The sequence below is a fragment of the Mastigoproctus giganteus genome, chromosome 4, assembly GCF_048544385.1.
Source record: "Mastigoproctus giganteus isolate SK-2022 chromosome 4, ASM4854438v1, whole genome shotgun sequence".
Lineage (NCBI taxonomy): Eukaryota > Metazoa > Arthropoda > Arachnida > Uropygi > Thelyphonidae > Mastigoproctus > Mastigoproctus giganteus.
The window spans coordinates 116370389-116384030 of NC_143578.1; the positions used below are offsets into that span (position 1 = coordinate 116370389).

General features: G+C 36.4%; 1 protein-coding gene across 1 annotated transcript in view; it reads right to left on the minus strand.

The window, feature by feature from the left end:
* Positions 1-5396: 5396 nt before the first annotated feature.
* Positions 5397-13642, minus strand: part of LOC150087014 (E3 ubiquitin-protein ligase rfwd3.L-like) — an 85714-nt gene continuing 77468 nt past the window's right edge. Inside the window, exon 4 of the mRNA XM_090372346.1 lies at positions 5397-5552. Within this exon, the coding sequence (XP_090228472.1) occupies positions 5397-5552 (156 nt within the window). The remainder of the gene's footprint in view (positions 5553-13642) is intronic.

Here is a 13642-nt window from a genome sequence, read left to right on the forward strand (position 1 = left end):
AGGGCAAGGTTTTTCAAAATGGAAAGTAGAATTCAATGTGCTATCATCAGCAAAACTATGGATAGGATTTCCAGTCAATGGAAGAAAGTCATTAATATACAAGAGGAAAAGAGTGGGGGAAAGAACTGAACCTTGGGGGACACCAGTATTAATGGAGAAGTTAGAAGACAGAGCCATCTACCATCACCCTCAGTAAGGGATCAGAGAGAAAACTGGATAACCAATAATAAAAAACAGTTGGTAAACCATAAGATGGAAGCTTATTTAGAAGACCTTTATGCCAAACATGATCGAAAGCCTTTGACACGTCAAGAGCAACTGCTTGTGTTTCATTGAATTTGTCCATAAATGGGCAACATAAGCCAGAATATCACTAGTGGTGATATTCTGGTGACACCGATGGAATCCATACTGGTGATCGTTGATTAGATGGAAGGTTTCTACGTAGTTTAAGAGTTGGTGATTAATTATTTCTCCGTTACTTTAGAAAGTGTAGAAGTAATTGCAGTGGGACGATAATTTAATGGGAGGGACTTGTCACTCTTTTTAGGAACTGGCTGGATATTAGCAAATTTCCATGCAGAAGGTTGTTGTTATTATTTGGTTTTTAGAAGCATTAGCAACTAAGGCCATATTGCTCCGGGGATATGCGGTGGTCATTTCTTCACCTTTCTGCATCCTCCGTATTTGGTGGTCACGGACTCGTACCCCAGTCTAATCAAGAAGTGTGTGTGCTACGCACTGCTGTTTCTGCCCACCTGGCTATGGAGGCACCCCATGCAAAAGGAAAAACACCTTTGGAATAAGAAAGTGAAAAAAAGGCATCAAAGAACAGGAGTAAGTTCAGGAGCACAGGTTTTGAGAACAAGTGGAGAAATACCATTAGGACCTGGAGCTTTCTTAGCATTGAGATTCATCAAAATCCTTGTGTCATCCTTTTGATGGAAGACCACAGGAGGCATTGAATGGAGCATGGTGGGAGGTGTTTTTCCAGGATCATTAATACACGAGTTGGAAGAAAAATGGGATGCTAGCAGGTCAGCTTTATCCTTGGCTGAAGTGACAACATAAACATCTGGTTTTGACAGAGGTGGGAGCGGAGATGGGCAAAAGTTGCAGCCAATAGATTTGGCAAGAGACCAGAATGCTTGGCTGCTATTATGGCAAGAAGCAAGTTTTCTACTCAGCCTGTTCAAAATCTAGTTTGGACTGATTAATGACTGCTTTACAATTGTTGCGAGCTTTGGGGTAGGCAGAAAATGAAACTGAAGAATTGGAAACAAGCCAATTACAATATGCAACATTCTTCTATTGAACAGCCTTAGCACATTTATTGGAAAACCAAGGTTTAGATAAAGGATGAGATATTAAAGTGGAGTGTGGAATAAAGAATTCCATTCCTACAAGAATAATTTCACTGACACGATCTGAGGAAACATTGACATAAGTTTTGAAACAGTAATCTGACCAAAGAAATCAAATCTCGCAGGTCATCCCATTTTGCATTCTTATAGTGCCAAGCAATACGAGGAATGGAATAGCCATGAGATATAGGCTCCATTGGGAGAACGGTAGAGACAACAGATGAAGTAGAGAGATTTTAAGCCAGAGAAAATTGAAAAGAGGAGATTCCAAATTACCAAGTCTCTGACAGGGAATATCAGAATGGACATATGCACAAGTACCACCTTTGAGGCGAAAGGAATCATACAGCGAATAATTTGGGAAACTGAGATGAGCAGTAGTTGAGTCAACCGATAACTGAGATTCTGTCAGAAAAAGTACATGATGTTTGGCAGACTGCAAGTGGAAATGGACATCGTTGAGATTAGAATTGAGACCACATATATTTGTGAAAGGAAGTGTTTGGGAGGTTTAATTCTTTTTGCAGATAAGCTTACTCTATTAGTTTGACAATTCATAGTGTATTCAATAATAAGAAAAAGTGGGGGGAGGGGAACATGCTGTATGAAGAAATGAAACTTTTGGATATGGTGTATATATGGTAAGAATATATCCAGTTCCTTGATATAATGTGGCCTCGACAATGCCCCCCCCCAGCATACTCACTACTCTGACTCCCTCCAGTCAATATCTGGCAGAGTAGAGGTAGCAAGATTATACACTAGCTGATCCAAAAGCCTCCTAAAGAGTTACCAATAGGTTTGGTCTGGTGTATTTACTAGCTGCTGGCCTGCGAATACTGTTTTAGAGCTGTACCCTCAAAATGTAAGGACGGTTGGATCTCGCCATGATGTTCATCACCACCTCAAAAGTCATCAGTCATACTGCATGATGGTTGACCAGAACTTAACTGTGGAGACTAAACATGGGTACCACCACCACCACTACAAGCCTCCAATAAGCAAAGTGGTGGTATTGCACCGGTTGATGAGAGTCATCTAACACCTAGTATTGCCTGGTAACACAGAGGGGCGGCATACCTCCATGTGGTGTGGGTGCCACACCTCGACCCCTGCTTACGTTACTAATTTGCGATCCATCTTCCACACTGGTGGCATCATACCCTCGCTCGTATAATTCTCTATAGTAGTCTTCTGCTATTTGAATTATGCCTTCTCTATTATTTTTAAGTACACCATCGCTATTCTTCAGTTTTAGTATCATTTGTCTTTCTGTATTACTGCTCATGGCTGCTGATTTAAGTCCTTTGTTTTCTCTTAATGCTTGTTTTAATTTCCTTGTGTTAAATCTTATGTCCTCTTTGAGTCTCTTTCTAATGGCTTTGCATAACTCAGCATACTCAATTTTATCCTTGTCCGTGTTTATTTTGGTCTTCTTTGGTTCATGATGACAAGTGTTTCCTTTGGATTTCTTTTACCGATAGGTTTCTTAGGCTTTATCACTTTCAGAAGGTTGTAGTATTCCTCATCAATATCTTGGTCCTGAACAGTCTACAGAAGCTCAAACTTGTTCTTAAGTTCCAGTACATACTGCTTTTTCTCCTCTTTCTCCTCAAAGGCTGTCGTATTATTTATTCTGGTCAGTTTTTTCCTTTCTTTTCTTACATCTATATCAAGTGTGCATCTTACCATTCTGTGATCACTTCCAACATTTACCTTGTTCAGGACGGTAACATCATTCACGAAATATTTTCTCTTAGTGAGGATGAAGTTGATTTCAGTAGTTGTTAATCCATTTGGGCTCTTCCATGTCCAGTTTCTGTTCACCCTTTTCTTGAAAAAAGTGTTTATTACTGACAATCCTTGAGATTCTGCAAATTTTCCATAAGTCTTTCATTTTTCACCAGTTCCAAACTTCCTATAGTTTCTATTTCTGCATGTTTTGTCTCTTTCCAACCTTAGCATTAGTCCCCCATAATGATAGTGTAGTGGGTTTTCCGCTCATCTAGAAGACTCCCATTTCAGTGTACATTTCTTCAACCTCTTCTTCATCATGGCTTGACGTTGTTGCATAAATCATTCTAACCTTTAGCCCGTACCTCTTAGAAATCCTGAGTATTAGTCTTGACACCCTTTGTGATGTACGTTTGAATTCAATTTTGAATTATATCTTTATGGACCAGAAAGCCAACTCCACTTTGCTCCTTTCACTGTTTCCAATGGAAACAGTGAAAGGAAGCTCTCATGATATGGCTAAGGGTTTGCTTACTTCCTTTGCTGCCTCCTTTAATAACTGGATAGATTCCATCCACACCAGGATATTACATCAGATCTACAGTATATATATATATATATATATATATATATATATAATTTTTTTTTTAATTTTTAAATATTTATATACATAATAAACAGAAATACATGCATATTTGAAATTTCATGCTTTTAAATGGTTTTTTAAATTAGAAAATGGAAGAGACTAAGAGAATAATGCTTCCATGTTATGTCTAAAATATTCACCAGAATTATTTTTTTAGAACTTAAAGTGTTATACATGATTGGCATCTATTAAGAAAAAGTTGAAATGTTGGCATTGTACACCCGTCAACTCTCCAGATTTATGATAGAGAATCAGTCTTTTTAGTTGTTTTCACTCTTCTCTGTCTTGCTGTCATAATATAGTTGACAAAGTTTCTAGGTATTTTTATTATTATTTTTTCCACAAGAAATTGTAATGAAACTGTTACAATTAAATTTATTTATTTTTTATTTTGGGCATTTCTCCTTATTTTTGTTAATAAGAAGAAATGCCCTGACGTGCTGGAGTATTCTATGTTGTAAAATAGAAACAAGTTTGTCCCCCCCCCCCCACATCTCTCCTGTATTTGCAATAAATTTATAATATTTGTGTAGTGTAAAGTAATTTATCAATGCTTTTCAGTAAGGTGCTAAAGAAATAAGACATGAAAAAATCTTAAAAGGGTAACATTTCCCTGGCTGTATGTAGATGTGATTTTAATTTCAAGTGGCAGGAAATGGAATGTTATGAGACATTTTCAAACAATCATAGTGATGATTTCATGACTCTTAGCACTTGAATGATCCAGCACACCGGGATCACAGCTGAAGCCCCAATCCAACATCAAACCCTCCACGAAACCTCGAGTGACTGAAGCCAATATGTCATGGTTTAAAAATGAAAATAAACGCCGATAAAATTATAGTGAAATTAAAAGTTAAATATAAAACACAACGATGAAAAATAATTTATGAAAATTTCATCTTTGTGTTTAATATTTAACTTTTATTTCACTATAATTTTATTGGCATTTATCTTCATTTTTAAACCATGACATAATGTCTTCAGTCACTCGAGGTTTCGTGGAAGGTTTGATGGGTCTGGGGTTGGGGCTTCGGTTGCGATCCCAGCATGTCAGATCGTTTAAGATCGGCTAAGAGTGATGAATACATTAAATTATTTTAAAGAAGTTATCATACATTTTTAAGTCGGTCTTACTTGGAGAGTATGGTGCAGAAGCCATCCTATGAAGAAGTATTCAGGTAAACTCTTATGTATTTTTTAAACAACAAAATAATGTAATGTTCATGAAATAGAAAAGACAAAAAAGCATTGTCATATGAAAAATATTCTTATTGCATTAAGTAACATCATATACATTATGGATTCAAACGTTTCATGGAATTTTCTTACTTCAGCAACGGCTATTTATGCAATATAACTGTCACAAAAGATCACTTCGATCACAAGAACTTAGTGTGCTATAGCCTAAGCCATTCCAGTGTTTGTTTGTTTGTTTTTTTAAGCACAACTTTCTACAAGTCTGCTATTTTTAATTAAAATAATAATTAACAATGATCCCTTGATACAGATAATAAAATAATGTTTATTTCATCAGTGAACATGATACCAAATTTACATTCACAATTAATCTAAAATATTTCTATCAGTTTATGACATGGCAAAGTTGTATATCATTAATACAGAAAAATTAGTTTTTCACAGATTTTTCTTCATACATCATTCCACCTATAAAGTCTTAAAGTTTTCTCGGTAAGGGTCCCAAGAAAAGAATTTTGGTTGATTCGAAAAGGAATAATGTCCAAAACAGGAGAACTAGTTTTCAGTTTATGAAGACACTGTCCGTTAGTACTATCCCATATAAGTGCCTAAGTTCAAGAGAAAAAAAATGCGTGAATGTCACTTCTTAATTTAAGTAGAGAAAATATTGGTGGTGGACAGAATAATGGAAACACTTTGGTATCACATATACATGACTACATTAGGTTGTCCAGTAGTGTTACACCTTTGACTGATAAACACCGACAAGGTGATATAGTGTGCTGCATGGTCCATCGTTTTGAAGGAAAGAATCTATACTTTGTTTGTGGAGTCCAGCAGTTTTGAAATGGTTTGATGCATGTTGACCTTGGGCTGGCCTGATTTCCCTTACCATCTATGAGAAAAGTGCTTACAAAGTACCAATTGATCAGGTACTTTGTAAGGTTAGAGTCTAGGGCAAAACACTATCCTTATTTTGTATTTTAAGTTTTACTGCTCTTTCACTTTTAAAGCTGTTTCCTTTAGTCACTTTGTATTTATGATTCACAATTGATACAAGATAGCCAGTCATTGGTAAGAGCAGGTTTGTGCATATGTTTGGTAAGTAGTTGTACATAATTATTTTATTCTGGTTTTGTGTGGTCATCCAATTTCTCTCTGAGCAAAGAAAAATTGACCGCCAGATTACCAAAGGTGGTTTAAGACTCCTGCTAAGTGACTTTAAACCAGACACTGGGAAACTGTTATCACTTCATCAAGCTCATTCATCGCATTAAGAATTTATTGAACAGTGAAGTAGTTACTAAATGTGGTATCTAAGACCCTTGCAAAAAATATCAGACTTGCTGGTATCATTAGCTCAAGTTCACTAGTTTTGTTGAATTAATTAAACTAAAAAGTTTTAATTGGATTTGGGATAAACATGCAATTAATTATTATTACCTTCCTTAATGGATCATACAAATCACTAGTCTGAATAATGCTTTTTATAGGGGGGTGCAAAAAAGTTAGAGAACCACTGGTTACAGATGAATGGTGACACTTCCAAAGTTTTATGGATTCCTGGCTGCACACAGCCCACTACCACACTATTGTCTTTTACTAGTTGTTTCCAAAATTCTGTCCAACAGCTCTTTATGCTTTATATATTTTTACAGGATAGAAACTAAAATGCACACCCGGATAAATACTTAAAAATAGATAATGATAGTGGTGTTTGGTCAGAGCAACAAACACAGTACTGTAAGATCATGATTAACCCTCTGCCAGGCATGTTGGTGATGAATGTCCCCCAAAACAAAACTTAAATTTGAAAATAAAAAATCCATTAAAGTGATGTCAATGTGAATTTGTTTTCTTTCATTACTGATTTGACTTTTGATTTATATCATTAATTGTTTAGTTTTTAAAAAATTTTACCATAAAAAAGTTTTTTAGGCCTTATTAAGCTTCCTGCATGTAACTGCAGTAAGCTTAATAATCAAGGGCTCTACAACATGAATTTAAGTTTAGCGACTTTTTTATTGTCCAGTTATCGTGCATGCTAGCAATATCAATGCTTCGGCTATGTCAGATGTTTGTTTATTGCTATTATCCAACCACTGAAGCATGTAGGCTTTTTGATTCTTATTTATTTCAAGTTTTGTTTGCCAACAGTGAAGATGTTAATAAACATGTCTAAAGCACCTGTGTAAAGTGCAGTCAGAGGTGGGGTTTCTTTTAAAAAAATGTTCTCAGTATAAAAAAATTGATTTTTTAGTGTTCATAATAGATTAAAATTAAAGTTGACTTCAAAAAGTGAACAATTTTGAATTGTTATTGTATCACAATGGTGGAAAAGGAATTACAGACTTATTTCCATAACTCAATAGGATTAGAAATGAAAAGTTATGTGTAGTTGTAAAGAGCTCTCTGATTTTTAAATAAACATGATTCCTCAGTCACACTACTACAGGTTTTAAACAGTGTAATAAAGACAAACAAGGAATTTGAGAAATCATACTCTGCATAACCTCATTAAGCTGAATACAAGACTACCACGTGTAAACAATTAGTAGGTCTTGCACAGTACTGCATGAGGGAATGCAAAATAATACCACCAAGGTCCACTGTTATCAGTAATGTGGTAAGGGCTGATGGCAGTGGTTAAAAATAACTCATTCGGTAGTGAATTATATATATTCTAGATCTTATTTTCTTTTATATTTTCTAGATCATTCTAAACCCTTTTGAGGACTGCTAGATGCTGATTTAGGTTGGGCATATAGCAGTAAACGTTTTACAGACCAGCCGTTGAGAAAAGCCCCTGTCCTAGATCGCTTAAATCAATGTAGTAATTGACTTTTCCTTGGGGCTGTTAAAATTCAATTGTTTATCACTGCCATAGCATCTTTAGTTACAGAATATATTATTTACCAAATGATCTTTATTTTTTCCGTTGTATTGTAATTATGGAAGAAGTTTGCCAACTCAATCCAATAAGAATGATAAAAAAAATTTTAAAAACAATAAATTTAATGAAATAATTTATAAAACACTACCAACAAAAAAAAAAAAAATACATCATATGTTTTGACTCTGCCTTGGAGGTTCTGTGAACTTGTGCACAAGATTCAAATTGAAAGGTTAAATTATCTTAGTCATTGTCAGTTCTTTTGAAGAGAATGGCCCCAAAGAGCCACCTCCCCACCTCAGAGGCTGTTCATCAATATTTTGGATATTAGGTAGATTTTTAGCCCTTTTTTGTAGTGTATTTAAAGTTAGTTAGGCAGTGGCTTATTTACCTTTAAAAGTTTGAGTTACATAAGAAATAAACTGCTGCTATCAGCGATTCATAAACTTTAACTACCATCCATTTCATCTTCCAAGACCCAGCAGGACAGTATCATAAATGGGAGCACTACAAATATTAAAAAAATAGATCATGAGGTCAGAAAAAAAGAAACAAATAAGATCTAGACAATTGGGCATAGGTGATAGAGACTGGATAAAATAATTTAGAAAACTTTGCGGTCTTGAGGTAAACAGTTCCATGGTTCAAATTCTTCCTTTTCAATTTTCCCAACTTACACCTGAGTATAACAATGTTTCAGTTCTGGTATTGTTGTAGCGAACAGTTGGCATTTATATAGCCTGATTAACTTCAATTTTCCAAATGTGTGAATAAAGGGATTAAAAAGCTGTATAAATGAAAAATAAACACAAATTTTGAGAGCAGCAAATGGATTTCAAACTGCATATGCCGATGTGCTAATTGGTGAAGTATCATTCAATCAAATGGTAAAAATGAAGTGGAAGACGGGGGTTCAAGTCCCTGACTGCTGAATACGGTCGATCTGTCAACCCACACTGGAACCAGCGTGGCAGATTATGGTCCATTTTCCCTCAGCATGAATTGTTGAGGAGGCTTCCATCCTGCAGTGGGTTGTAATGGGTGCACTTTACTTTTTTTTACCATCCATTTCATCTTCCAAGACCCAGCAGGACAGTATCATAAATGGGAGCACTACAAATATTAAAAAAATAGATCATGTGCATGGTTTTTGATGTGTGTAAACTAATAGCCGTTTTTAACTCAGTTTTTTATACTGCTTTCAGAAATATTCAGTTTTTTCTATTGCCTACTATTTTTTTACACATCACTTAAGTTGATGTCATGAGTTGTATTATTGGGTGTATCAAGTTAGGATTAAATGATGGGGATTTGTGAACTAATCCTTCAAATGTTGGCAAAGCTGCTTCAGTCATTTATTTCTGAGGTTATGGCATCAAAACTTGTGCTGAAAAGAGTAAAATGCAAGTGTTTGAACAATCCAAACTAATTTTGTTATATTGGTGGAAGTTATGTAGTGCTTGTGCAAAGACAAGCTATTACAGAATTTTGTAAAAAAAAATTGTATTATGCTTATTTAGGAGTCTCTGGGACCAAGATAAACAATTGGCTCCATATAAAGTTTGCCAAATTGAAATTGTGGAAAAACGGTAAAAAGAAGCTATGCCACTTGCAATTCCCATGATTTGTAGGAGGGAGCCAAAAAAAACCGCTGTAATGTAGAGGGCTACAATGCAAAGAAAGGCAATGTGTATTCCATCTGGCATTAGATCAGTCCCACATGGAGATAACCTGCCAATTCCATGCTCTCCACTTATGTTGGATAATGTCGCAGCAGAGTGCTGAAAGTGAAGCTTCTGAAGATGAAATTGAAGTCTACTCATCTGGAGACATTTAGTCCAACCCTCAATGATCTGGCAAGAGATTTAAATTTACCAAAGTAATCGGCAGAACTCCTTGATTCTACACTTAAGTCAAAAAATCTTCTAGCACATAGGATGTTTTTTTCTCATTATACAGACAAACAACGAGAACTAGTCCCCTAATTTTCTGAGGACAATTTCTGTTTTTATGCAGTATTATAAATGACAATGAACTATTTAGGAATTACAACAGACTCTCGATTAACCGGGATCGGAGAGGTATGGCATTAAGGGTAAGTTGCTTCAATGGATAAAGGGATGGTCAGATATGAAGTTTTCTGAGCAGTGCAAAAAGGCTGCAAGAGTAGCTCATGGTGTCTTGTCAATGATATACATGAATTTTGCTAGCAGGGATAAGGGGATGATTGTCCCTTTGTATAATTGAGGTAAGACAATGGAAAGATGTAGAGATGCTGGAACGAGTACAGAGAAGGGCAATGAGATTGGTGAGCGGAACAAAAGGTTGGTGTTACCAAGAAAAGCTTAATTTCTACAAATTGCAGTGCCTGGAGAGTAGGCACCTGATTGAGATATATAAAGCCTTGAATGGATTGAGCAAGCTCAATGCTAATGGGATTCTTCTTTTGGCTCAGATTAGCATTAGTAGAGGCATTTGATGCAAGAAAGCAAGCTTATGCAGCATCAGCCAAAAAAAAAAAAAAAAAAAAAAAAAAACCCACTTCCACTTCACCCCTCTGTTCGTTCAAAATACCTGTCCAGCTGAGCCTTAAACTTATTTAGGCTATCAACCTCCACCACAAGGGATGGAAGTCTGTTCCACCAACCAACCACCCGCTGGCTAAAGGCAAATTTCTGCACGTCTATCCTACATCTGTCTTTCCTCAATTTGAATTTATGCCCTCTCAGGTTATTTTTCTGAGCTAGAGGAAGAATCCCATCAGCATTGAGCATGCTTAAACCATTCAAGGCTTTATACACCTCTATCAGATCACCTCGCTGGTGCCTAGTCTCCAGACACTGTAATTTGCAAAACCTAAGCCTTTCTTCGTAAGAGCACCCCTTTGTTCCATTCACTAATCTTGTTGCCCTTCTCTGTACTCGTTCCAGCAGCTCTACATCCTTCTTGAAATGAGGCCTCCAGACCTGTATACAGTACTCTAGGTGTGGCCTGACCATCGCCTTATACAATGGAATGATCACCTCCTTATCCCTGCTGGAAAAATTCCTGTATATCATTGACAATACTCCATGAGCTACTCTTGCAGCCCGTCTGCACTGCTCAGAGAACTTCATATCTGCCTGCACAACCACCCCCAAGTCCCTTTCATTCTCTACCACTGTCAGTGTAGTACCACAGAGTTGATACGTTGCTCTGGGGTTGCTGTTTCCCATGTGTAGTACTTTACATTTGTCAATGTTAAACTTCATTTGCCACCTCTCAGCCCATCTGCTCAACCTTTCCAGATCCTGTTGCAGCAGCATAGTGTCCGTAGTGTCCTTGACAACCCTGCCAACCTTTGTATTGTCTGCAAACTTGGACATTAAGCCGGATATACCATCATCAATATCATTTATAAATACAGAAAACAATAATGGACCCAACACTGAGCCCTGAGGGACTCCACTAATAACATCAGTCCACGATGAGCAGTGTCCATTGATTACCACTCTCTGTCTTCTCCCCCTCAACCACCCCTTTATCCATTACTCATCTGAGGGAGCATAAATTCAAATTGAGGTAAGACAATAGTAGAATATATGTACAGAAATTTGCCTTTAGCCAACAGTTGGTTGATAGTTGGAACAAACTTCCATCTGTTGTAGTGTAGGTCAGCAACTTAAATAATTTCAAGGCAGAACTAGACAAACATTTGGAGTGAAATGGGAAGGGTTTTTTTTTTTGGCTGATGATATAAGCTTGCTTTCTTGCCTCTACTAATGCTAATAATTAACTGTGACACATCAGATGTCAGATAGTCAACAATCATTACATGTAAGCTATTCATTTGGCATTGAGTGGTGCAGTTATCCATAAATAGCAAAATTTTTTTGATTTTTCCTGCTCATCTTGTAATGAAGTCTCATTTGTTGTAGAATTCTAATGACATCCAAGTCTTTTAACAGAGAAAGGAAGGTTATGGGACTGCATTCTTATGATGTAAGAGTCGATCCTGATGAACAATTCCCTCACTGTTAAAGAAAAGAATCAAAATGCCCTTGGCATTTGTCAAGAGCATTTTGATTGATTTCTAGATTGCATCCCCTGTTATGACCTTGGAACAGAAGTTTGTCATTTTCTGCATGTCCCTGCACACAGAAAGCTGTGTTTTGTTTATCACTCAGCAGAAGTGGCACAAGTTTTGCAGCACTTCACCTAAAATGTCACAAATATCATTAATTGTATACTGTGATCCCATCGATGAGTGACCCGAACTCAAAATCCTCAACTGAAATTTCTGTTCTACCCACAGCATCATCGTCACCAAATGCTTGTTTGAGCATTTCACAAGTGTCAGACTGTTTTCCCTAAGTTTTGACAAAATTTGATGCATGTTTACTGTTCCTTAACTCTGCCATCTTACTTGACTACAAAAACTGCAAGACACACTCAATAGAAACATGCTTAAACACCTATTACACAACAGCCTAATGTTCTACTGGTGCACTGGTATCCTTGTGGTTAGTGCTCCAGGTGGCCAGTCCAGAAACTTCTGGCTTACACCTCATATGTGACCAAAGTTTGTAAGTGTAAACAGTCTCAGAATGCTTACAACTTGCAGTTTCAATCAGTAAATCACCAGATTTATCACCATTTTTGATGAACCTGCTGCATTTTCTAAACATTTTGTCAAACATTCCTCTTTGAGAAATGGAGACATAGTAGACTTGACGGATAGAGAGTGAAACATAAGGAAAGCTGGGCATTCCTGTTGCTGTGTGTCTGTACAGTCTTATTCAAGTTAAGAGTATGGCATTCATCTTGTCTCATTGCAGTCAATTTGCATTTCCATGCTTTCCTCCTTTTAGCCCCTGGGAAATATCTTCTTTCCACCCAGGTTTCCCACCTCCCCACACGTAGGCAGCAGCACTGCCAACCAGTGGCTAAGTGATTAAAAAAGTAAGATAGCAGCACACTGTTAGAAAGAAGTAGTATGATACGTCATTAGTCACATATCAAGGGAGTGCAAGTTATAATTACTGAACTAAAAAAATGTGAGATTAATTGCACTCAAGAAATGCTTGGCACTTGGGGACCTCAAGATTTGTGTACTGCAAGGATTTCTGGGGGAAATTTTAACGGTGTGGTCTAACTTGTTAATTAGATCACAGAAGGTAGATTAATTCTTGGAATACACTTGAATAAAGTGATTCATTGATCATTGCTAATATTACTGAAGAGGCATTTAAAGGTTCAGAAAAACTGACACCATTGGGGGAATTTTACATCAGATAAACACACGTATTACTGCAAGCAGTAATACATATATGTTTATCTGATGTAAAATTCCATTTTCAATGTAATTTTACTATTTTTTGCAAAAAAAAAAAGAGATGAACTGGGTTACCAACTCTAGAATGACAGTGAGGGGCAAAAGACATTCTCCATCTTAATGAAATACCAGTTTCATTGCTGAAACTGAAATTTCAGCAATGAATGTTGGAAAAGAAGTCTGATTTTGTTCCCTTCCTATATAAATCTCATTATATGACAACTCATTACACTGCATAATATAAATATATGGAATTCTCGTTTTCCCACATTACTGGTATGTATTAGAAAAAAAAAAAAAATCTGTGAATGCTCACTGTATGTTTCCTCCCTTTAGTAATGTCATAAGCATCATTGAACAATGATTCTTATTCAACAAATTTTTCACATTTTGACTTTCTGGATGATACACTTACAGATATCCCATTGAAAAAAAAAAAAAAAAACCCACACGTATCAGCAGTCATTAAGATACATTAGTGAACAATTAAA